A 26,109-nucleotide genomic window follows, 5' to 3' on the forward strand; every position below is an offset into this window, starting at 1 on the left:
CCATCTCGTATAAACCAGCCCTCCAAATATTTTGACCTCAAAACAGCTAACTTATTAGCTAAAATCAGCATTGGCTCATGACCAAGTTGCCTGAATTCATGAAACACCAAGTACCAACACAACACAACACATGGTTTAAACGAGCAGAGTCTCAAGTCCAGTTGAAAACTTCAAACCCTTGCATCACCTGCAAACACGATGCTGGGTCCGAAAATAGGCAATCTATCTGAAAGTCGCAAATATATAATCATCTGAAATACAGAATGCGTGTGACCTAACTGATAATACGGCAAAAAATCAATAGCAAAAGAAAGATAATCTGTTTATCTCGTGTCCAAATAAACACTAGGTGGAAACCAGCAAAAAAAAAAAAACCAATTACATGACCTATCTCCCAAAATGTACAGACTAAAACTTTTCGCGAGTTCCAGGAAAATTTTCTATACATGATATTCACCTTTTCACTTTTTTTGGTTTGTGGCGCCCATCACCAACAAGATCACCAAGATAATCATCCAAATCATCACTTACAGGTTTTCAGTATGGACGAAATCACATGCATAACCATACGAATGCTGTTGGCTTCAGCAGGAGCTGTAGACACTGTCCTTTGCCTCACCAACATCTGGTATACTTGTTCGAGAATGGGCCGAGCATGCATTATGATCATTGGGTCGGATGGATTAAGGGCCATTGCAACCTCTGTTACCCATGACAGTTTTCGAGAAGTCTCATTTCCAAGATCACAAGCAAGCTGCTGGACAAGAGATAACAGGACTCCTTGACTTAAAGGCAATGGTACAGTCGACAAAAGGCCCTGCAGATCCACCTGTAAAAGTAACCAAGGAAACACTGCATCAACTCGCAAGTAGACACCGCAAAATGAACCTCTTCAACAGTGAGGTTCTCGCTAACAAAAGCCTAATTATAGGATCAAAGCACCCTCAGTATAACAGGCAACCTACCATTAACAAAATGCACATTGAATCACAATTATTTCCTTATGGTTCAAGTGATTTATATAGTGCATATAAAGTTATAAACTAAAGAAACGACAAAATTGCTTTGCAATATATACATCTTTTAATGTACATCATTCAGTAGAAACAGAATAGGCATAGCTTGTGATTGTCCTGGTGCCCCATCACATCCACTAGAACTAAGACTAGTGAATAATGCGTGTCCTCAAGAATGGGCTTCAATTTAGTTTATATTAAAAGAACATGCTCTCTTAATCCATCATTAAAGGTTGGTATCAGTGTTATTAAAAACACGCCTCAAGGCGCAAAAAGCGAGCCTCGCCTCAAGGCGAGGGGCTTCATGCCTTGAGGCGCATGTGTAAAGCGCAAAACCTATGAGGTGTGCGTCTCATAGGCCTTGAGGCGCACGCCTCGAGGCGAAGCGCGCCTCAGAATGAGACGTACACGCCTCGATTTATTTGGTCAAATGAGGGTCAAAACCCTCCTTCGACCAAAAATTAGGGCTTAAACAAAGCCCTACCGACCCTTTTATGTTTTTCTTTTACTTTTTTTCTCACCCTATCTTTTTTTTTCTCACAGCCTTCTCTCCCTCACGGCACAGCATTCTCTCTCATGGTGGAGGCCCGAAACAGGTACGGTTTTTTGTTTCTCTCTCGTTCTCTTCTTATCTCTTCTCTCCTCTCTCACGTGATACAACTCTCTCTCTCTCTCTCTCTCTCTCTCTCTCTCTCTCTCTCTCTCTCTCTCTCTCTCTCTCTCTCTCTCTCTCTCTCTCTCTTTTCATTTTTTTTTTTCTCACCCATGTATCTGTTTTTTCCCCATCTTTGTACATACCAATGATAATGATGTTGTTTAGTTAGTAAGACATGTTGGTGCATAGACATTGTATATGTCAATCTTTTTATAGAGTTGGAAGGGGGGTGTGATCGCAGCTTCACATTCATTTGTCCAGTTGAGAAACTTGAAATCATAGACGTGAGATATGAGGAGATACATGTTATCTGGTATGACTGCATGACTCCATGCATATTCTACCAGCCCCTTTGAGTCGAAGTATGAATCTGTTTCTGGGTTCCCCAACTGCATCATGACTGGGGTCAACAGCATTAGTTGCTAGCTAGCTAGTTAGTGGTAACAAACCAACATTTGCACCTACATGTGCTGCTGTATATATGTGCCATTGAACTATGCTTTCTTTCTCTGTCTATTGATTTAGAATGCATGATGCAGAACACGGCAAGTTATTTGACTCATTCTAGCAGTACATTATGTGTTTTCTATAGATCCAAACTCAAAGGCTAAAACCAATCCTTGGATCATGTTTATTATGTGTATTTTGTGCTTATTTTTCATGTGGTAAAGTTGACTACGACATGATGAGTAGGGTCAAATTTGCATCTTTATCTTCTTACAGTCTTACAACCTATCTATGATGATTAAGCCTCTTAAAAGAGTAAATAAACTATGTTACGCACATCAGAACCAATCTATAACTTAAGCGACCAAATCCATGCTAATAAAACAGTATATAGTATATACCATTATTGATCATATGGGGTGTCAGTGATTCTTGTCATCAATGTATATGCTCAGTCAATTTCTAGCATATGACAACTATTAAACACCAAGGTTGGTATGGAAGTGCATTTTTTCCTGTGGGTGGCTCAATATGGTCAATAGATAATTGTAGTGATGTGATTCTGAATTAATATATGAATGCATGCGTTTGCGCATGAACACTAAAGAATGTGGATGAAAATAAATGTGACAGAAATGGCTAATTTCTACTTTGCCATGACAAAATATATTTAATTAGTTTTCAAGTTGTATATATTGATTCTTATTGAATATGAATCTAATTTTTTGTGTTAATATATATTTTCTTGAACGATGGAAAAAGATGTAGGATGGGATCATAGAGCTAAAGTTTCAAATCCCACTAAAGATCCCAAACTCATAAGACATGTAATTTGTAATTACTGTCATAAACAGATTACAAGAGACATTTATAGGTTAAAGCATCACTTAAATGGCACAAAACATGGTGTAAGCATGTGCGAAGCGATTCCACCTGACGTGAAAAGATTTTTTCAGAATCATCTAAGGGATCAGAAGCAAAAGAAACAAGAGGAAGAACAAAACAAGTTGGATATCGGGAGGAGTGTTTATTTTGAATCATCAATAAGCGATAACGTGAACAAAGAAATCAGTGGATCATGTAGTGATGCAAAAACAAGCACAGGTGGTCCTATGAACCTCTTTGCACGGCAAATCACAATAAACATTGCTTTCAAAAAGAATAAAAGAAAAAATGTATGTTGTGCCATTGGTAGATTTTTTTATTCAAATGCCTTATCATTTAATCTTTGCAACAGTCCATATTTTGGTGCAATGGTAGAAGCTATTGCAAATTATGGGCGAGGGTTGAAATCGCCTTCTTATCACGAGATCAGAACGTGGATTTTGAAGGATGAAGAAGATTGTACTCACTAAATTTTAAAAGAGTTCAAAAAGAAAAGGCCAAAGTTTGGTTGCAACATTATGGCAGATGGTTGGACAGATGAAAAAGGAAGAAACTTAATTAATTTTCTTGTGAACAGCTCATCTGGGACAGTATTTTTTAAGTTCGTTGACATCAGCGACATGAAAAAAACTGGTGCAAATTTGTGTAAGTTGTTTGAAGAAGTTGTTAAAGAAGTTGGTGAAAGTAATGTGGTGCAATTCATTACAGATAATGCACCAAATTATGTGGCAGCTGAGAATAATGTTAACAGCAGGAAAAACATGTTTTTGGATACCATGTGTGGCGCATTGCTTGGATCTTATGTTAGAAGATATTGGAAAGATATCAATTTTTAAAAATACAATGAAAAAGGCAAAAAAATTTATAAGATAGATTTATAGTCATGCATGGGTATTAAATTTAATGAGAAATTTCACAAAGAAGAAAGAACTTCTACGTCCAACCGTCACTTATTTTGCCACAATATATCTCACACTTCATAGTATTAGATGTTATAAGAAAGAGTTAAAGTTGATGTTCTTATTTTCAAATTTTAGATCATCTAATTAATATAATAGATCTGATGCTAAGAACATTTCTTATATTGTTCTTAATGATCATAAGTTTTTTGTTGTCATATCATATGCAATTAAAGTTACACTGTCTTTCGTGAAAGTGTTGCGATTAGTTAATGCAGATGAACCTGCAATGGGATTTTTGTACAAGGCAATGGATAGAGTAAAGGAGGAAATTGCTTCAAACCTTGACAAGGTTGAAAAAAAATATAAACTTATTTGGGATATCATTGATAGACGATGGGACTTGCAACTTCATAGGCCTTTGCATGCAGCTGCCTATTATTTAAATCCACATTTTCATCATGCTGACAACTTTAACCCGGATGGAGAAGTTATGGGTGGCTTTTATGATTGTGTTGAAAAATTTGTTTCTAATGCAAATATTCAGTTGAAAATTATAACACAAATCGATGCATTTAAAAAGGCAAATGGGTTGTTTGGTAGATAGGCAGTTGTTACAACAAGAAAATTAAAAAGTCCTAATAAGTTTGCAATTATGTTGTTATTTGTTAATATTTTTTATTTTTTTGTTAATTATGACATTCTTAATGTTTTTATCAATTTTGTATTATTTTATTTGAATGCAGCTGATTGGTGGAGTTTATTTGGACACAAAAATCCTGAGTTGATGAATTTTGCAATTCGAATTCTAAGTTTGACATACAGTGCATCGGGCTGTGAGAGGAATTGGAGTACTTTGTCATTGGTTTATGACTTTGTATTTTATTTTTGAAATACATTTTTATAAGTGTAACTATCTTATAATTGATTATCAATGATTTGAAATTATAGGTGCATACAAAACGAAAGAATAGGCTTGAACAAGATAAGATGAATGCATTGGTTTTTATAATGTACAATATGAAATTAAGAGAGAGAAATATGAGGAGGGCTACCAAAGACCTTATATGTCTAGATCATATAGACTCAGACGATGAGTGGATTGTGGAGAAGGAAGATCCAGTGTTGCCTAGTGATCCCAATTGGTTGGAGGATTCGTGGTTGGATCCGAACTTCGACATAAATGTCATTGATCATGTGCCTACTGAAAAAGTCACTTTCATGATTCATAAACTGGTTCTAGGCAAGACAGATCTTCAAGAAATTGAGGTAAAGTTAAATTCCTTTTAACTTGCTATGAATATAAATATATTTTTTAATTACATAAAATAAGTATCTAATACATAATTTTTTATTGCAAGAAAAAGAAAGGCAAAAAAAGTGACCGAGGATGTGGAGGAAGAAAGTGCAGATGATGAAGAGTTCGAGAATGAAGATGAAGGAGAACATATTTATATGGATTCCTCAGGTCATGATATTGAAGAGTTAGATATTAATGTTGATGAGACACAAGAAGAGCCTAGACCCTAATTCATATCATAGAGCTATGGCCATTTATATGTTTTTTTAGGTTTTTCTATTGCAATTGTGAATGTTAACACTCTCATTTTGAAGAGTTTTGGACAAATTTGTTAATGTTAACATGCATTTTCTAATTATGACATTATATTGTTAATGCTAAGATGCATTTCTTTGTTAATGTTAGTTTTTTATTTAATGAATGTCCATGTTTTATTTTTTAGATACTTACATAGATCAAGTTGTTGCATTAATGTTACTTTTACATGTTAATCTTATATTTTCAGTATTTATTTGAGATTTTTTATTTCTTGTTGGTTGTTGCTTCATCAATAAAGATTTTTTATTTATTTATAATTTTAGATCTTTTTTATAGTTTTTTTAAGTTTTTAAAAAAATGAGGCTTACGCCTCACCTCAGATTTTGGTGGAGAGCCTCGCTACGCCTCAACGCTTTTCACAACGCTGGTTGGTATTATAATCAGAAAAATAATCAAAGCTGAAGCACAGCCTACAAAGTAAAACTTCAACCCTTGTGATTTTCATGCAAATAACTTACCCAGATACTCACACGTCTGCCCTCTCAAAAGAGAGTTACAACCATGTTTTCAAAAGGAAAAGCCTAGAATATAATTGGCATTTGACATATTTTTCTTAAAAGAATATAACGGAGAATCACAATAGAGATATTGAAACCTTTTTCTTTATTCCACTAGCTCAATCACAGATTCCTAGATTTCCAAAAAGAATAAACTGTGCTGTAAAATTTACATTCAAGACCATTAAATCACCTGATTATTTCAAGATTCACTGTAAAGTAAATCTAACTTGCACACAAATATGTTAGACGAGGACATCAGTTTATCAAAGGCCATGGAGGAACCCAATATACACTACATTGCTGCTCAAAAACAATATTAACAGAGTTTCAATGAATTCATGTGTAATGTGAAGCAGACCAAAAGTAACAAAGACGACCTGCTCCATCGGTTATAAATGAGACTGACAGCTGTTAAAGTCAAACACAATATCCAATGGTGCATCATGCCATTACCAGACTAATACAAACATCAAGGTTATTTACCCCACTTTCGTATGCTAACAATTCACCAGGACTTTCACCCTTAATAATGCTCAAAGCGCAAAGATGTTGACTTCCAAATGTGGGGGGCCAAGGTCATTTTCAAAATCATAAAGACTGTAAACCATATCAATATATAGCACCAAACTTTCAAGAAAAGTTATATTTGCAAATATGTCCCTGACGATGTCAACTAATACAAGGAAATATCATGATATTTCAATAGTGGTTGGAGTTAAAGAACTTGGTGAACTTGTTCATGTCTATGCAGAGGATATTCATGATGCCCATAAATATAAAGAAATAAGAAAAGAATTTGCATGTGAGATGCAAACACAAACACAAACACAAGAACATACAGATTTTCCATGCTGTTCATGCTTTTAGTAGCTAACTAGCTAACTTACAAAAAGGGCAGTAAAGGGCAATAGGGTTCAAGAACCTGTGCAAAGGCATGCCTGTGTGTGTCTTTGCGAAGGAGTAATCAGATCAAATTATTCATAAATTACATCACACCTATAGTTTTGGACCACCAAAGATACTTTATAACAGGGTTACCGGAAACGCTGATTCCGTAAGTATCCCATTCCAAAAATAGAAAGTTCGAAACAATTGAGACTTTTTCGGAGATTGGATGCAGTTACTAATTCATGATCTGGCATTTCCAGAATGAAAACTTCATTCTCGATTCTACGAGAATTTTTATGAAAGTGTTTCATTTGCTTCTCTTCAATGGAAGTTTTATTTTCCCAGAATGTATCATGAAACACACAGGGAAGCGATCATTTTAATTGGGAAGTGTGCTTCCCGCTCACTTCCCAATATTGGGAAGTGTGCTTCCCGCTCACTTCCCAATATTGGGAAGTGAGTTTCCTTTTTTTTTTTTTTTTTTGGGGGGGGGGGGGGCTTAGACAGTTTTAGCTTTTAATAAAAAAATTAACCCAATATCGAGAAAGCTCGATTCCTATTTACTTCCCTTTCACTTCTCACTCGAATCTTAGGTTGCTTCCCTCTTTGTTTCCCCTTTGATTCCGGTTTGATTCATAGTGCTTCTCTTCTCGCTTCCAAGACGATTCCTGTGCTTCCAAGTCGTTCCACGCTTCTTGCATTCAAAAAATTTAGAAGTGCCTGGCTTCCCGCACTGGCAACTTTGCTTTATGTGTGTGTGTGTGTGTGTGTGTGTGTGTGTGTGTGTGTGTGTGTGTGACATGATAAGCAAGCACAAATAAATAACTAGATTTTACTGAGGGATCTTGCACCAGGAAAATTCATACCTGAGAGCATAACCAAGAAACAAGAGAGAGATCAGTCCTCTGCAGAACTGCAGTAAATGCCTCCTCAAATTTGTGTTCAGAGATAAGCCTGGTCAGTTCTTTGGTGGGATCGAGAGGCGCCTCCACCTGTTGAATGGGAATGGCCTGCTCTAAGTGAATAAACCTCATCAAAAGATAATAAGAGACCTATATGCACAGAAATTATTGAATTGTACTGAAATTCAGAGAAACAAAAATATAAAAAACATCAGATCTATTGGGAACCAACCTGAGCGCCGTTGCTGAGCTGTACATTACTCATTGGGTCCATTATAGGGTTAGCCCTCGCACATGCAAAAGCTAGGATCTTGCGCTCGCCTTCAGCTACTTCATTGTTTAAAGTTTGAACAGCAGATGAAAGGGAGTTGATTCCGTCCTGCATAGAAAAATGTAAAAAAGAGATTGACAAAAGATAATCTATCTCTGAAGTCTAGCCCATTGTTCAGAAACGAAAACCACCATTACATGTCAACTACTTAGGCACAAATTGCTAGAATCTTTTCTTACAGAAAAGGCTTTATCTAGAGAAATTTCTTAAAATAAATCAGAAAAGGACAGCATCACTTGCAAAAGAATGAACTGAGCACCAATTTATCAAAAGAAGGTAGGATTAATTCACCAACCTAACAAAAGGTGAAGCACTCATTTTATCAGACTATTAGGTAGTCAAGTTTAAGGTACCACTATTAACAGGATATTAATCATGAAAGTAACTAGCAAAAAAGTGCTGGATGCCATGATTGCCATCAATATGATACAATAATTACATACCCTCAGAGTAAGCGCAAGGGTAGTATGTGTGGACTCAAACTGCTGCTGAACAGCAGCAATATGTTCTGTCATCCCTTTCTGAAATGTGGAATCAATTTGCTCAAACATTGCTTTGCAGGAAAGCTCAAATGCTGGAATCAATGAACTCTCCATGGTTGATCTTACTGCATCCTGCATCATAAGGATCATTTATCAAGAACACAAAATAATGAACCATATATTTTGATGAAACATGGAAACAAAAGGATTCTTCCTTTCAGATTTGCTCATATATCTCCTAAATAATATAAAAGCAGAAGGGTAAGATGTATCAAAAATTAGAAGATTTATAACTTTTTCCTAATTGACATTCTTATCACATGCCTTGAGAAGGTAATTAAAATTTCGTATGGGCATTTACACAGTTTTTTCAAAAGAAAAGAATGTTACTTACATGGCACATGGTAAATTTTCCAAGTAATGAGTTATCAATTGTAACGGTTTAAGCCGATGACCTCCTTATCTCTTCAAACGTCTCTCCCTCTCTTTATTTGCTCTTCATAGTCAAAATAAAATAGTAAACAATGAGAACCTGCCCCCATCCCCCCCCCCCACCCCCTCTCTCTCTATCTATCTATCTTTTAATATCTCCAAAATCACTCGGCATCCAAAATGGAAAAACCTTTCCATCTCCATCTCTTAATAACAATAATATGGGAAAACTTCTTTTGTGCATGGGGTCGGCACCATGCATAATGAAAATTTTCTATTATTTATTGCTTTTTAAAAGTGGCATTCTTGTCTCATAACTGTATAATGTTGAATTTAATTTGTTTTTATTTGGAAAAACATGTGTTAGTTACATGGAATTATTGTATATTTTAACAAATTAGATAAAGTTACAAGGTCATTGCAAGTAACCCCTCTCTCTCTCCAAGAAATAGGTTAATTTGTGCAAACAAATTTCTGTAAAAGGACACGTCTTTCTTTGAAGGAGAATGTCTTGAAAGATAGATATTTCTTTTTATTTTAATCTGGAAAGTTTTCCTTTTTTCTCTTTCTGGATTTTTCTGTTTGATCTTGCTCTTCTCCTTCATCTGTTTTTTTTGGTCCCCAGAAAAATTTAGAGTTTACATTCTTCAATTGATCGTTATTCATGAATTCCTAGAGCTGCTTGAATGATGGTGATATCACAATAGTTCCTTTATAAATTAGATAAAGTCATGCTTTTCTTTTATTTGTTCTACTTTTTAATGGTTCTTCATAGAGGGAAGCTTGCAAGATTAGTTAGAACTGGGAGGCAGCTTTTTCTTTTTGGTTTTGGAAATTTGTTTATAGTTAATCCTTGTTCTTTGCTTTTAAGGGTATAATCTAGACAAGAATTGAAGCTCTTGTGGAATTTTGCATCTTTTAGATGCACTTCTTGGATGTAGGATGGACGTGGGTAGCAATGCAATTGCAGAATTGATGCTCAAAATTCTCTTGTTCTATTTTGTTTTCCTTTAAGTGTTGGAGTTCTTAGTACCAAGGGGAAAAAATGCTTAGAGGAACATATTTATTGTCAAAAATGGTCAAGGATTCAACAATTGTGTTGCCATGCCTTTGAAGAATTTGAAACCACTCTTTTGTGTATTTGATCATACATCATGTTACTCGATTATGATTCTATAATTTGCTATATTTGCTATTTTTGTTGCTGCAGTGTTTTTACTAAGAATTGGAGAACCAACATTTATATAGTCTATGCCCATACCCATATTAAGATGCTAGATCCATAGTTGGCAAACTCATGACTCGGATTCAGATTGCCCGACCCTTGACTCGCGAGTCAGCGGGTCAACTCGGTAACTTGGACAAGTTAGGACTATGCATTTTCTCATGTCAAGATATGGAAAAAATCAAAATCTGTACTGTATAATCACTAAATTTAGCACATGGCATCAATGATTAAGTTATATAAGTATTCAGCTATACATAATTATTAATATTTATGATTTAAAAACATATGATTCTTTATAACAAGTATTCTTTTATGAGCATTACACATTAAAACTACACAATGCATGACAAAAAACACATAAGAAGCATGTGGATCGGTGGTATTGAATATGTGACCCAGTTAGGGTTCAATCCAGGTTGACTCGGGCAATTCCTGAGTTGACTCGCTGGGTTTGTCAACTATGGCTAGATCCACCCACACTTGTGCCACAAATATCATCTATTTTTTAAATTTATTGTGATAAATTCAGGAAAAATAAAATTCCAATACATTTGCCGTCGATGTAGCAGACTATGTTTTGGAAATATACTATGATTCATAATGATTGTAATGCTCTTGTTTTTCCTTTATATGTATTGTGATAACAATTTTTTTTCAATCTTGATATTCCAAAAAATTGTATAATTTATCATGAGATTTCACTTTTAGATAACAAGATTTGAGAGTTGTAACTATGATTGTAGTCTCTATTTGTAATGTAGAAAGCTTTATATCCATATACGGACGTGGCCGCTTCAAGTGCATAACTCACACGACATGCTAATCGCTTCATATGCTACAGCTGGTACCAGCAACATCCAACTACTTTTTCAACAAAATAAAAGGTCCAGGATCGAGTATAAATATAGTTATTAAATCAGCCTACATTACCCACTCACATGATCAAGGTGATGCCATATTTAAAAGATTTTTATGCATAAGCTCTCTCTCAAAAAAAAAAGCCTTCTGCATGTTTAAGATATCATAAAGTTCTTTATTTGTTGGTTGTACATGGATGCCATGACACTTCATCAGCATATTCCTGGTCACAAGTGCGCCCTTGTAGTCATGCAGCCCATATCAATGTCTGATTCTTGCCTGCCAATTCGAGCCCCATTTTTTTAATCAGTGAAATCTTTTATTGATGTGTGGCAGGCAAGGTCAGTATATGGGAATGAGCATGACAAACTAAATGGCAGGTGAAGTTTAATTGGCACTTGCCATATGGACCAAGTCCTGGATCTGGTCTAGCCTAAATCAGGTCGAATATTGTCAAATTTGGCTGGTCAATGATGATGCTGTAGATTCAATGATTTGTGATCCACCTTTAAAAGCTTATAATATGATGGAAGCTTGGTAATGCTCGATTTACTTCGCCAATGTGACTCGCCCATAAGGGCGGGCTGTTTTCTAGTAAATATATAAAGGAGCTAAATCTTCTTGTAAGTTCGCTGGGACATAAAACTGCCACATTATACGCAAATGGGAATCGACTACTAGGAAACATATAGATGATCAGTTGTCAAAAGAACACTTATGCTGATGATATATACAGATACAATAAGATTTAGGCAACGCAGAAATTACCTGGAGAGCTTGCTTGACAGAAGTTTGAAACTGTGTCTGGAGTTGCCTTGATACCGCTGTTTCAAGTTTTGAACTGACAGACTTTTCCAACTGGTTTACTGCCTTGTCACCAATCCCTTTCTGCAATGGAAGCATCATCAATATTCTCAGAGACAGCTTGTTACCAAATTCATTTCATGTGCATCATATACCTGAAAAGAATCTGCAACTGCAGCAGGAATCGCTTTTTCGAGAATAGATATAATGTTTTTGGACACTGCTGGGCCAATAGCAGCAATTTCCTTTTTCAACGTCCTATCCATCATGGCTGGCAGGTCCTTATTCACAAAACTTGAGACCAAGTTTGTTATCTGCTGTACACGATCACGCTCAACCTTCTCATGTTTTTCATTCTCCTCAAGAAGACGAACCCACATGGCATCAATATTGGCTTTAATAACTTTCTCCAGATTACGACCTAAAGCTGCTTCAATACGTCTTCCTTCTTTAGAAATAGGCACTGTAACCATCATCACCATCTGTTTCTGCATTTCCTTTTGCATTGTGATTAGCTGCAAGTACATAAGAACTTTGCAGTAAGAACATGCATGATTTCTCTTTTTGCATGGAACAAATTAAAGGCCTGAAGATTTTGCCAGCATTATAAGAGGACTTAAAAAACCAAAAGTTTAACAGCAAAAGACTCATAAACTTGGCAAGGTTGAGAATTTGAAATGCACCTGGTTTAGTGAATCCTGCATAGCGAGAATCTGGGCACAAGCAGCCTCTGCAGGAGTGCTTGAGCTGCTACCAGGCTCCCCATTCGGAGAGTCTGTAGAGTTGAATGGGCTAGAAGTCGAAAACGAGGCTGATGCTTGAGAAAGCTTTACTTTCTGCTTCTTTCCTTTTACTACTGCTGAAGGTGATTGTGTAACTGAAGTCTCCACAGTTGATTCAGTTACTTTTCCAGGAGCAACCTTAGTGCACTCCTGGCCTTCCTCCTCACGTACACTGGATGACTGCTCCCTCTCATTTGATGTACCAGCATCTTCAACTTGGCGAGTATCATCCAACCCAAATATTTCATTAGGTAAGGGGCAACATTCTCTGGCTATATCATGGCTGATTTCAGAAGCTTGGGAATAAAATGCTTTTTCTCTCTTGTCTTCAATAAGAATGCATGCCTCTCTCTTGGATTCAGTTTCTTCCAGTTGACTCTCCCCACTCTCAGCAACAACCTTGACTTCCACCTCCACACTCTCTACCTCATTGTTAATACCAACTTCCTGAACCATTGTCTCTCCTGTCTTTGAATCTAGTGCAGTCTGAGTATTCTCGGAAGAGACAGACATAGATAATATTTCTGATGGTGTTATCAAGTGTGTGGGGTTATTGCTTAGATCAAATGTGATAGGACCATTCGGCACTACAGGTATATTGTTTTGTTTCAGTGTTTCATTTCCACAGTTATCATTCAAGGAAGGAATATCAGGCAAGTTGACATGAACAGTCTCTACCTTCCTGTCAACCAAGTAGTTATTAACCAGTTGGTCCCCAATGCCTTCAGGAGGTGGAGGTCTCTGTTCTGAGCTTTTTGGCGGGCTTCTATGACCAGACAGCCTTCCTGACAATCTTGGACTCAGAGGCAGAGGTGGAGATTGCATACAAACATTATCCCCATCAGAGGTAGCAGATAACAGAACATTTGGCTTTGACTCTAACCTAGGAATAACTAATTCAGGTACCTCAAGAGGACCAGAAAATCCAGCTTGTATACTTGGGGATGCGCCCTCAGAACTGTCCTGACGTAATGGTGATTTAGGCCTTGAATTTCCTACTACTATATCATTCACTGAATTTAACTGTGGTGAATCAGTTACAGTAAAGCCATCTGAACTTGAAACCTCAAGAGCACGGGAGGCACTCAAATCTGAAGCTACAAACTCCACAGGTGGTGGTAAACACAGTGACAGATCAAGAGTATACTGTTGAATAGCCTGTGTCTGAACACAGTAAATTTGTACAATGCACTCCCCTTCCGATAGACTTTCACTGGTTCCAGTAAGACTCAAAATAGGCATAGTAACTGTGAACTCTGCTATATAATCCATGCGAGTAGCCGCTGGATGTGGTCCATATTCTACATGGACAGCATATATAGCATTCTTTTTTGCATTTGCCAGTAATATAAGCCCTGCACGAGGCAACACCACAACTTGGTTGAAGAATGCATTTTCAACTCGTGGTTCAGATGAACTCTTCAGTTCCAACGTTTGCATGCATTGCCAGGATTCAATCTCACTATGTAAAAGCCACCCTTCTGGGCTTGCTGATGCCAAGACTTTCAACTCACGACTAAGAGGACCCTGAAAAAGAAACATGAAAAAAGTAAGAGCTAGAACCAAAAAGATAAAACACAGATCAAAGGAAAAAAATTAAATAGCATTTTCACCTAAGCTTTAAGCTAAATCCTTAAACAATAAGATCACTACAATGGCCTAAACAGTAAGCAGGGAAGCAAGGGTTAACATAGTTAATTTAATCCTCAATGAACCCTTTCCGTCCAAGTCCCTTGGAGGAAGTTAGGGAAGGGGAGTACATTGGTTGGAACCATAGTCACCACTATCGTTCAAGGTATTTTCTCGGGGAGATTTTCAAAAGTTTATTTTTCTTGGGAAAATCTTCCGAGTTCAAAAATTAAAATAATAATAATAATAATAAAAGATAAGAAAATAAGTCTTCCATTATTTTTCTTGCAAAAATATAAAGATAGAAGTTTTAAAAAGTTTTAAAATGTTTTAAAATATAAAAGAAACAAAAAATAGAAAATGTAAGCTTAAAATATAAGAAAAATTAAGTTTTTAACCTATCACGATATTTTGAATATTGGTAATATTTTGAAAATATCCTGATATATTGCCGATAATATCAGATGACCTTAAATTGCTGATATTATTGCGATATTTCCAAAATATCGGCAAGATCATTGACATTGGTTGGAAGTTGGAACCAAGACATAAACCAGAGAAGCATATATGATATATGGCATTCCTCAAACAATAAATGGGTTTAAGGAAGCAGCTTAATTGGTAGTAATGTAAATTCTCAAATGGAAAAATAACTACTGGAATGCACATTATCGAACCAGAAAGTGTAGTTAAAAACAACTCATGACCCAAGAACTTGAAAATTTGTTCCATTAGAACTAGATAACAAGATGAACTCCAAGGCTTAAGGGCCTGATTACAAACAACAAGGGCTCAGCAGCTCAGCATCAGTGTGAACATCAACTTGATGGTCTGGTTGAGTCATTCTTGTTGAAAGTGACTTTAGAATCAAAATTAGATTTTGAGTTTTATGACCCTATGTCTTGGATAATAAACTACACTGTGTAATTGCATTAAAACTCCAAGTCTCCTCTTTGATCTTTCAAAATTGGCATCTAAATTTTCAGCATAATTTCAAAATGCACCTATCTTTTAAAAAAATTTAAAATTGAACTGAATCTTTGTTATGGTTAGAAAAAAGAAAACCATGGAAGGCTTCCATCAACTTTAGATATATAAAAAAATATCAAATGTGCCCTTGCAATTTCATTAAACATCTTTTCTCCCTTATCCAAATCTTAACACCCCTTTAAGTTCAATTAATCAATCTAAAGATTAATAAATTATAGGGCTGAATCAGAGATGATCAGAGGCAAAAATTGGAGAGATGGGATATCGAATTGAGTCCCATTTTTTTCATAAGCATCCCGAATCCAAGTTCAAAGAAAGGGCATAATTTTATAGTCTTTTAGAGAGTGAGAAGGCGACTTTTGTACTAAGTTACTAACCCAGGATGGGTTAGTAGTAACGGAAGTTATTTTTAAAAGTTTTTTTTTATAAACATAGACAAAACTTCAGCACCTTTTCAAAATTTTCCAAAAGTGAGGTTTGAGTGGTGCCAAAACATTGTGTGTCATTTTGAAAATTCCCTTCGCGATATAAGAAAATTAAATTATGATATTTGCATAATAGATTGGTGACACAAGCATTTCCATGGCATGAAATGCTGGCATACATAAAAAGAACTTATAACTAAAATAGAATTCATACCGCTGTGAGAAGAAGAATGTGATCGGGCTGTTGTGGTGCTACTAAAAATGTCACTGAATTTACTGGTTGGCCGTCATGAGGCCTCAGCGTAACAAGAGGTGTTGATTTTCTTTCTCCCCATATCTTCACCTGCTCGCAGAAGAAATTTTCAAAAGCAAGCCAGTAGATACATTACTTTAGGTTCATGATTGAACAGATCACACCAGTACCTCGTAATAAACAAAACTAAACAAGAAACTAAATGGCCGTGATTTTAAGGTTCATCTAAAATTATCATATATAATAATACATTGATTAAAGGATTGCGTCATACAAACAGAGGCAAACTTCCACAGTATAACATCAAAATACATAAAGAAGAAGAATGCATTGCTCTCTACCATCAAACAAAAAGAGAGATGGACGTTAATAATTGCATTGCTACTCTCCATTAAACAACAAAGGCAGTTGGGTGTTTTCTCTTCTCCTACTAAAACACTTAATGCACAAAAGCAACCCAAATTTATAAGGTCATCAGTATTAGTAGTTATGTTACTTCCAGTTATAGTGGAAAATCAAGGAGATAACAATAGACAACAGTTAATACAGAGAATAGGGGATCAGCCAGGTATCATGTTATGAATCACGGATCACATTGATTGGCTAAAAATTAAATAATGAAAAACCAGTTCTTCAACTGAAAAAGGACAGCAAAAAACCAGCAAAGGTGCTAAGTTCAGATTGAGGGAAAAGGTTTTATCATGAAAAATAAATATGCACCAGCTTCACCAGTTCAACATCTTACATTTCAGGGGTTACTCTGAATCCACACATAAAGTAAGCCATAAGTATTTTATGCAGTAAAACATGATTAAAGATCTCCCAATGCCTTAGGATGGAAGACACACATATCTATATGAATCACAGATGGTGCTTTGATCATTACTACAAAATCTCAACAGACCTCCCTTTCTTTCCTGCTATGGATCCTCAATAATCGAATACAATGAATAGAGATAGAAAATATAAGGGATTAGTAAGAGTCTTGTCTTGGTTAATGGAGGACGAGAGCATCATAAGAATGTTGTCAACAAATAAATCAAATTCATCAAGAATCTAACACTAGAAATACCAGCTTTTTATTTTTTCCTTTTCTTTTGTTTGGAGGTCTAGAGAAATAATATTTGGCAGGAAACATATTCCTTCCTCAGTAGCTTGCAGTCACACAATGTTCTTTTAATTCCTCTCCCAGAACTGTCCTGCCTTTAAAATTCTTTTATATGGGTAAAAGAAGTCAAAACCTACAAAAAGTACAACCCAGACCAATACCAAAAAGAGACAAAAATAAATAAATATATATATATATAATGTGTATGTGTGTAGGCTGTACGAGAGAGAGAAGCCACTCCCAGACAAATAACAATTCCTGGTGCCATGACATTTGGATGCTAAAAAAGGTTGCCATCAGTCATGACTCATAAGTGAGATATTGAATAGACAAGCATTTTTTATCAGCAAAATCTTTTTCACGTGGATCCACAGGGAGCTTCCCAAACTGATTCAAGTTTCAAGCTGTTGATGTCCACTTCGAAACACATATACATATAAATCAGTATTGTATACCTTCAACAGAAAATTATCACTAAGTAGGCAAAATGACGGCATCCTGATAATGGGGCAAAAAAATGATAATCAACATCTTACTCAGCATATAAAACCCAGAACCTTCCAATGAAACCAGTTATACAAGATATTCATAATACAAAAGCAGATTTTGTGATGTAATTGGTGTAACATATTTCAAGAAATACAGAGATGAATTTGGCATAATGCTTCTCAACCACATATGAAACGAAACATTAATACATAAACAAACACAGAACCTGCTGAGTCTGTCTATTTCACTGTTAATCTCAAAAGAGCCAAGCATTACAACACAAACACTAATAATTACAGTTTTATACAGCAAGGTGAAGCATGTACTGACCGTGCCATCTGTGGATGCTGAGGCCAAACGAGATGTCATCCATTGGCATATTGACAAATCAGTGACATCACCATCATGTTTGCCAACACAGTAGATTCCATCAATTGGCTTGTCAAGAGGGCACTTGGTTGGTTCCTCTTCTGAAAATGCATCTCCTTTTGCTACTTTTGTTGTATCAATTCTAAGCACATAGTTCGCAATCCCAACCATCAAAACTTCCTGTTCCAAACATCATCTAGAAAATGGTCAGAGATATTACCAAGAAATGAGCCTGCAACACTACAATTGTTTAGTTACTCTTTCAGGCATCGAGATTAATCTCTTGTATCTACAAAGTTCAAGTTTAGAATAATGAGAAGATTCCCAAACAAGAGAAGTCCAATCTACCAGCAATATGTTCAACTTATGTAAGAGGTAAAACTTGGAAGCATTACTTGTTTATGTGTGTGCCAACACACACGAGGATGAAACAATTCCCTGTCTCCAACTATCTGAAGGGCTAAGATTATTTTTGCTGTTATCTGTGGCTTGTCCTCCTCATCACGGCCTTCAGTAATCTTCCAGATGAAAACTCTACCATCCACACTCGCACTATACACAACAATAATTGTTAGTAATACTAACACTAGCACTAGTATTAATATTAATATAAAGAACAAAGATAACATCATGAAAGATGAGTCACCTGGCCAAGAGATGAACATCCTCAGCAAAGAAAGCCATATCAGTGACTCTCTAAAATAAATCAAGAAAAGTGGATAGTGTTAGTGTACAATATAAGCTGAAAGATAAAATGCTAGCGTCTCAGGATGTCAAACCATAGGTAACATGGTTACTCACCCTCAAAGGTATATGATATGCACTGTTATCATCTTATAACATAAGTTTGATTCTACCATAAGGATAACTGGAAGACTGGGATATGTATGATGTAATGTGTCTCGCTTCACATTTAAATTTCTTATAAACAGCTTCTTCATACTGATAAATTGCCCAAATATTTGAATTTTTTCCCATATGGACGTTTAAGTTTTATTAAAGAAACAAGACACGAGACAAGTATGTAGAACAAACTTGTCCCACACACACTTCCCTTAGCTACATAGCGCTGGAATGGACACATGAGACAAGTTTATTAGCTAGATGGTGCTGGAAATGTGGATTGATGCCTGGATTGCAGCAAGAAATCCAGAAATGCAGGTTGTGTGAAAATATTCTTAAAATAGCTGGGTTTTATTTGCAGCTGGAACAAGTATTTATGAAGCAGAAAATGTTGGATGCATCTCATGGACCTACACTGTGAGTTTCATCAGAAACAGGGAAGCACATGGGAGTATTTCAAGAAAACAAAAATGAGAAGAGGGTCCACTGCCAGAAATAATAGTACCACTACTCATCCAATAGAAGATAAAGTAGTTCGTTTCACAATTTCGATTTATTGAAGATAGTGTTCCTAAACTAGTGAGTTTGTTCAAACAAATTTGGGAACTCAAACAGTTGATGGGGTCCTCATAGTAGAGGGATTTATTGGAATCAGATTGAAAGGTAGAGACGCGTCACACCGGCGCCCGGGTGTGGTGTCAAATAGGCAAGGGTTCCCTCACTTTGTTGGACGGGTGGGGGTAAAGAAGTTAGTCCAAGACCATAAAATTAGGTTAGCCACTTGGAATATAGGGTCTTTAACTGGTAAGTTGGTAGAGTTAGTAGATGTTATGTGTAGGAGAAATATTGATATTTTATGTCTTCAAGAGACCAAATGGGTAGGTGAGAAAGCTAAAGTGATAGAACCTTGGGGATATAAGATTTGGTATACAGGAATAAATAGGAATAGGAATGGAGTAGGGATTGTTATGAGTCGTCAGTTTATAGATAATGTAGTTGAGGTCCGTAGGAAGGGTGATAGAATTTTACTTATTAAATTAGTATTAGGTACGGATATTATTAATATTATTAGTGTTTATGCACCTCAAGTAGGTTTAGATGATTCCATTAAGCATCAATTTTGGGAAGATTTAGATGGAGTAGTACAAGAGACATCTTATGGAGAAAAGCTTTTCATCGGCGGTGACCTTAATGGACATGTAGGCATTAGTAGGGATGGATTTGAGAATATCCATGGAGGCTATGGTATAGGAGAAAGAAATGAAAGTGGAGAAAGGATTTTAGATTTTTGTTTGTCCTATGATATGATCTTAGCAAACACTTGGTTTAGGAAGAGGGAGTCTCACCTAGTAACATTTAAAAGTGGGGTTAATACGAGTCAGATAGATTTTTTCCTACTTAGAAAGAGAGATAGGGGTTGTTGCATCGATTGTAAGGTTATACCAGGAGAAAGTGTAGCTACACAACATAGAGTCTTAATTTTAGATCTTAGAATTAGACAATGCCGCAAAAGGGATAGACATAGGATAGATCCTAGAATTAAGTGGTGGGCACTGAAAAGAGCTAAACAAGGAATGTTTGTAGAGCAGGTAGTTAAGGAAGTTGATTGGTGTCTCGAGGAGGATTCAGAATCAATGTGGAATAAGATAGCGGGTGGTATGAGAAAAGTAGCTAAGGAGGTATTGGGTGAGTCTAAAGGCGGTGCACCACTAGGTAAGGATACATCATGGTGGAACGAGGATGTCAAATTAGCTATTAAGGTTAAAAGAGAGTGTTATAGAAATCTAAGTAAGAGTCGTGATAATGAGAATTTGGAGAAGTATATGATAGCAAAGAAGGAAGCTAAAAAAGTTGTTCGAAACGCGAGGGCTAAGGTATATAAGGAGGTTTATTACAAGTTGGATACCAAAGAAGGCGAGAAGGATATTTATAGGCTTGCAAAGATGAGAGATAGGAAATCGAAGGATTTGGGTATGGTTAGATGTATCAAAGATGAAACGCAAAGGGTTTTAGTCAAAGATGAGGAGATTAAGGAGAGATGGAAAGATTATTTTGATAAGCTATTTAATGATAGTCATGCTCAAGATCTTGGAGACTTCTCCATTCCTTTTCATGAGATAAATCGTGACTTCATGCGCAAGATTCAAAAGAAAGAAATTGCAGAGGCTTTGAAGAAAATGAAATCAAGAAGGGCAGTTGGCCCAGATGGTATACCTATCGAGGCTTGGAAATGCTTGGGAGAGAAAGGTTTAGAATGGTTGACAAATCTTTTTAACTTGATTTGGCGAACAAATAAGATGCCTAATGAGTGGAGGAAGAGTACTTTGGTGCCTTTATATAAGAATAAGGGTGATATACAAGATTGCACAAACTATCGTGGTATAAAACTCATGAGTCATACTATGAAACTTTGGGAGAGGGTGATTGAGTCTAGGTTGAGGAAGGTTGTCATGATATCGGAGAATCAATTTGGTTTTATGCCTGGAAGATCAACTATGGAAGCTATACATCTTCTTAGACAACTTATTGAAAGATATAGAGAGAGGAACAAAGATTTGCATATGGTTTTTATTGATTTAGAGAAGGCATACGATAGAGTACCTAGGGACGTTCTCTGGTGGACAATGATGAAGAAAGGTGTTTCTCTCAAGTACATTAGTATAATTAAAGATATGTATGAAGGAGTAGTAACCAATGTCCGCACTTGTGGAGGGGTGACAACCAATTTTCCGATAACGGTTGGGTTACATCAAGGATCTGCTTTAAGCCCTTTCCTATTTGTGATAGTGATGGATGAGCTTACGAGATCAATTCAAGAAAATGTACCGTGGTGTATGTTGTTTGCTGATGATATTGTTTTGATTGATGAGTCTAGAGCTGGGGTTAATGCTAAGTTAGAATTATGGAGACAAACATTGGAAGCTAGAGGTTTTAAGTTGAGTAAGAGTAAGACTGAATATATGGAATGTCGGTTTAGTAAGCAACGAAGTAGTGATGGGAGTGTAGTGAAGCTTGGTGAGCAAGATATACCGGTGAATGATTATTTCAAATATTTGGGATCCATCATTCAAAAGTATGGAGAAATTGATGGAGATGTAAATCATAGGATAAAGGTTGGGTGGATGAAATGGAAAAGTGCTACTGGAGTGCTGTGCGATCGTAGAATGCCATTGCGGTTGAAGGGAAAGTTTTATAGGACGACTATTAAACCCGCTTTACTATATGGTACGGAATGTTGGGCTGCCAAGAGACATCATATTCAAAAAATGAGTGTAGCTGAGATGCGGATGCTTAGATGGATGTGTGGAAATACAATAAAAGATAAGATTCGGAACGAAGAGATACGTAAGAAGGTAGGTGTTGCACCCATTGAGAATAAGATGCGAGAGAATCGTTTACGGTGGTTTGGACATATTCGGCGAAGGCCTAATGATGCTCCAGTTAGAAGGTTGGAGAAATGGGAAAATATATTAGTTAAAAGAGGTAGGGGTAGGCCTAGGAAGACTTGGATGGAGATGATAGGAAAGGATATGAATGCTTTGAACCTCACCGAGGACATGGCGTTGGATAGAAATGATTGGAGGAAAAGGATTCATGTGGAAGACCCAAAATGAATTTCTTTTTTGGTTCATATCGCTGACCCCAATTGTTTTGGGATGAAGGCGTAGTTGTTGTTGTTGTTGTTGTAGATTGAAAGGTAGAGACTTTATGTCATTTATCAAGAAAATAAAGTGTTGCTAAATTAACCACTAGGCTTTTATCAAACTTAAGAATTGAAGAGGCGGCTATGCCCTAGAAATAAAATTTTGGAGCTCTATCTGGCATACTCATCCAGGGTATTTATGTACCAAATCACTTTTACCAGACAGATAGAGGCTGGGATGGGATTGGTCTAAATTTGTCTCAACTTTTCTTGGAAGTTTTTGGCTTCATAGATGTCTGCCTTCTCTTCAAAAGATGTAGTAAAAACATGTCCCTGTGTCCCAAGCTACTAACTCCTTGTAAATTGGTTTCTAGATTAGCTTTCTGCACATATGTATGTTAAAACACAAAAGAGTGTTTTACCCCTTACACAACAAGACACAAAATCTGGAAACTAGATCAAATCCAAAGAGAAAATGTTACCACTAACACAGCAAAACACACAGAAGCTGGAAACTAGACAAAGCACTAATATCAAGGTCATCCTCATGTAAAAGAGATTGGGATCTGTCTAATTTTAACAAAAAAGTGAAAGTTCCAATGGGTTAACAAATAAACTCTTAATAAAGTAGACTTCAAAAGACAAAAGCATTGTGACCAACTTTTCTTTTGAAATGTATTATTTCAGGGAATCAAGAATATTCATTTGCTTGGGTATCACATACAGTCCAAATGTTGGTCGAAAGAGCGGGTTACTGATTTGATGATTCTTATAACTGACTAACCGTTAAACCAGTTGAAGTAACCTTCATGATAACACCGGAGGCCTAAAACACAACTAATTTTACCTCATGAAAAATGCAGAAAACCCTTACTCTTAAACACAATACAGCACAAAATAAAGCATAAGACCATTTCCTTCAAAATTATCAATATGTCAACCAAGGCATCGACCAATAACAAATCATCATTTTGTGATACCAGTAACAAGCCTTGATTAGTGAATCCAATCAATAATCCTTTCAAGCAACAAGCACCAACTTACGGAATCCAAAAGAAACAAAAAGAAAACTGCATCCAATCAGTCAAAAAAGTAATCAAATTGAACCTGTGAATGCCCACGAAGCAAATGCCGCAATGCAGTGTTTATGTTGAGCACCCGAATCGCGCCCAACTTCAATCCATAGCATATATACGTCCCATTTACCGCTATCTGCCGCCCAATAACAAGTCCGGGATCCGAGACGTACTTGGTGATCGGATTTACCTCCAATTGAGGCTGTACTTCACCAGGGCGCCTATCATTGACATCATAGACAGCATGGTCGCCGCCGATATGGCGACCCTTTGGCAGTTTACTACTAGGCAATCGACCAGGGGGCACAACTGGCGATGGACCGGCCAAACTAATGGGGGGCGCTGTCGGCATCATCGGCAGAACAGGCATGTTCGCAGGCAATTGTGGGAACGCTTCAGAGGAAGAGGCGATCACAGGATGCAGCGGCAGATCGAGATTCCCAGGCGTGACGGCGAGAGGATCGCCACCGGAGGATTGGGTACTGAGGAGGGCCATGAGTCTGGCGCCCGGATTCGGGGCCGGCGGGGCAGGGGAGGGGAGGCGGGGAGCGGTTGGTTGGGGATGTTGTGGGGAGAAAACGGGGTGGGGAGGGAGAGGGGCGTTGCTAAACGGCGGTCGCAATGGAGGGTGGGCATTCAGAAGTGAATCTGGCGGGTAATGCATGTAGTGGTGGTATGGTGAGGTCTGGGGTGGGAATGAGAAGGGCCCACCCTGCAAATTTGGGATGTTGGGGAGTTGGGGTGACGAGTAGGAGGGTGGGAATTGGGGAGCAGAGGGTGCCGTCCCATACCCAGGTGGAAGATTAGGGTTAGGGTTAGGGTTTAGGGGATTGTTGGGCTTGAAGAACTTCTGCATATCGAAGCCACCACCTTGATTTGGGTTCCCAGGAGAAGCCATAGATGCCCTAAAAAGCTGAATCGGGGACACCACTGTCCCAGAAAAACCCGAATGACCAAGGTCAGAAAGAGAAGAGGAGGAGGAGGCAGATTACAGCCTGATATTGATAGGAGAAGGGGAAGGGGGAAATGGGCCTTTGGAAAAACCCTCCCTATGAATCCTAAACCATACAAATGGATGAATCTATAAGCAGAAAGTTGAAGTTCTAATGTTCTATAGTCTAAAGTGGAATATTGAGACCCCTCCTCCCCAAAATTCCTTTTAGTAAAAAAAAAAAGAAAGAAAAAAGAACGGCCTAATAATAACAACAGAAAGTAATCAATAATAAATACAGTGACGATGAGGGGAGTGGCGGTGAAAAGCAATGTTGTTATTATCGGAATCTGACCTGTATCGTTTGGCCAACGATTCAGGTGAATCGGCCCGATACCGATTCTCAAGTGAATCGTTTTGAATTGAAAAAAATAATTAAAAAAATTATGTATCAATCAGAACGGGACACATGTTAAGGTTATTAAAGTAGTATTAAAAATTAATTTTAAACTATTTTTTATATTTATTAAAAAATAGCCGATACAAGTTAAGTATCCTATCGAATTTCTGCTGAAGTATTAGGACTGCTGCAAATATATGGTGTGAACCTATCGAGCTCTTACTTTTAAATTTTAAAAGTTTTGCATGAGGTTTGCAAATCTTATAAGAGTTGTGCATTTCATGTGAATATTCTATGTTGAAATTCAAGTTACCATATTCTCAAATACTTGATGTGAATTTCATTAGGTCCGACAAATGTTCATGTGAATCTACTTTCTATTGAGTTGTTATAAGCTTTGGACAATGTACTTGTATATTGCGCGAACATCAACAGGTTCGCTTGTGCAAAAGGTAAAAATGTCCAAAAAAAGTTGATAAATGAAATTTTACGCATGGAAAGGATTTCAACAAATTATGAATCATTTTTTAAATCATGTCATTTTACAAAGACAATACGATCATTTTGTAATTTTGAACTCCTGAACCAAGTTTGCAATGAGGTTTGCCATCCAAAGCGTAGATTACAAAAACATTTGTTAACTAGAAGGTCAAAAGTTGAAGCTCTTTGCCAATATGATTCCCCTTTGAACTTGTTTTGATGGTTTGTCTTACAAAACTCATAATTCTTTTATCCTAATATCAGAGTTGAAGCAATTTTATTTTGTTTAAAATGTAACATCTTTAACTTTTTGCTTCTTTGAATCCAAGAGCCAAAAGACTTAGGCCTCATTTTGGATGATACTTAAAACTAGGTTTTGGGTGAAAACCAAGTTTTAAAACCCAAATTAGGTTTTGTGCTTGTTTGGAAGACGCAAAACCTTGTTTTAATAAAAACCAGATCTTTTTATCAAAACCTGATTTATGAAAACACAACTCAACTTAGTTTTTTTGCTTAAAAACTAGGGGTGGACAACTAGCTGGGTAGCCCGCGTGTTGTTGGGTACCAGGCCTGGTTCGGCTTGGGTTGCATTTTGCAGCCCAACTCGAACCAAGTCAAGTTAGGCCTAGCCTGATTAGATGATTGGGCCCTAATTGAGTCGGTCCCATGTGCAAAATGCACATAGTAGGCCCGACAGGCCTGGCATGTTAACTAGGTTGGGCCTTGTTACACCCTCCTCTAGGTCC

The 26,109-nt window shown here is 36.9% G+C and overlaps 1 protein-coding gene across 2 annotated transcripts; it reads right to left on the bottom strand.

Moving 5' to 3' along the window:
- Window positions 1-288: 288 nt before the first annotated feature.
- LOC149812634 (enhancer of mRNA-decapping protein 4-like) lies at window positions 289-24,665 on the bottom strand. Of its 2 annotated transcripts, none has more exons than XM_089991924.1 (12): window positions 23,584-24,665; window positions 18,637-18,686; window positions 18,386-18,542; window positions 17,952-18,170; window positions 15,986-16,114; window positions 12,629-14,254; window positions 12,101-12,460; window positions 11,910-12,029; window positions 8,585-8,755; window positions 8,043-8,189; window positions 7,775-7,900; window positions 289-829 (listed from the first exon to the last, which is right to left on the bottom strand). In XM_089991924.1, exons 1-12 carry the CDS (start codon window positions 24,448-24,450, stop codon window positions 524-526), a joined length of 4,278 nt encoding a protein of 1,425 aa, XP_089848050.1. In that variant the 5' UTR covers window positions 24,451-24,665; the 3' UTR covers window positions 289-523. The 2 variants fall into 2 exon arrangements, with proteins under 2 accessions (XP_089848050.1, XP_089848049.1); XM_089991923.1 differs by having other exon boundaries at window positions 7,775-7,918.
- Window positions 24,666-26,109: the final 1,444 nt, after the last annotated feature.

Source organism: Nuphar pumila, chromosome 16, assembly GCF_984573655.1.
Source record: "Nuphar pumila chromosome 16, dmNupPumi1.hap1.1, whole genome shotgun sequence".
NCBI classification, from domain to species: domain Eukaryota; kingdom Viridiplantae; phylum Streptophyta; class Magnoliopsida; order Nymphaeales; family Nymphaeaceae; genus Nuphar; species Nuphar pumila.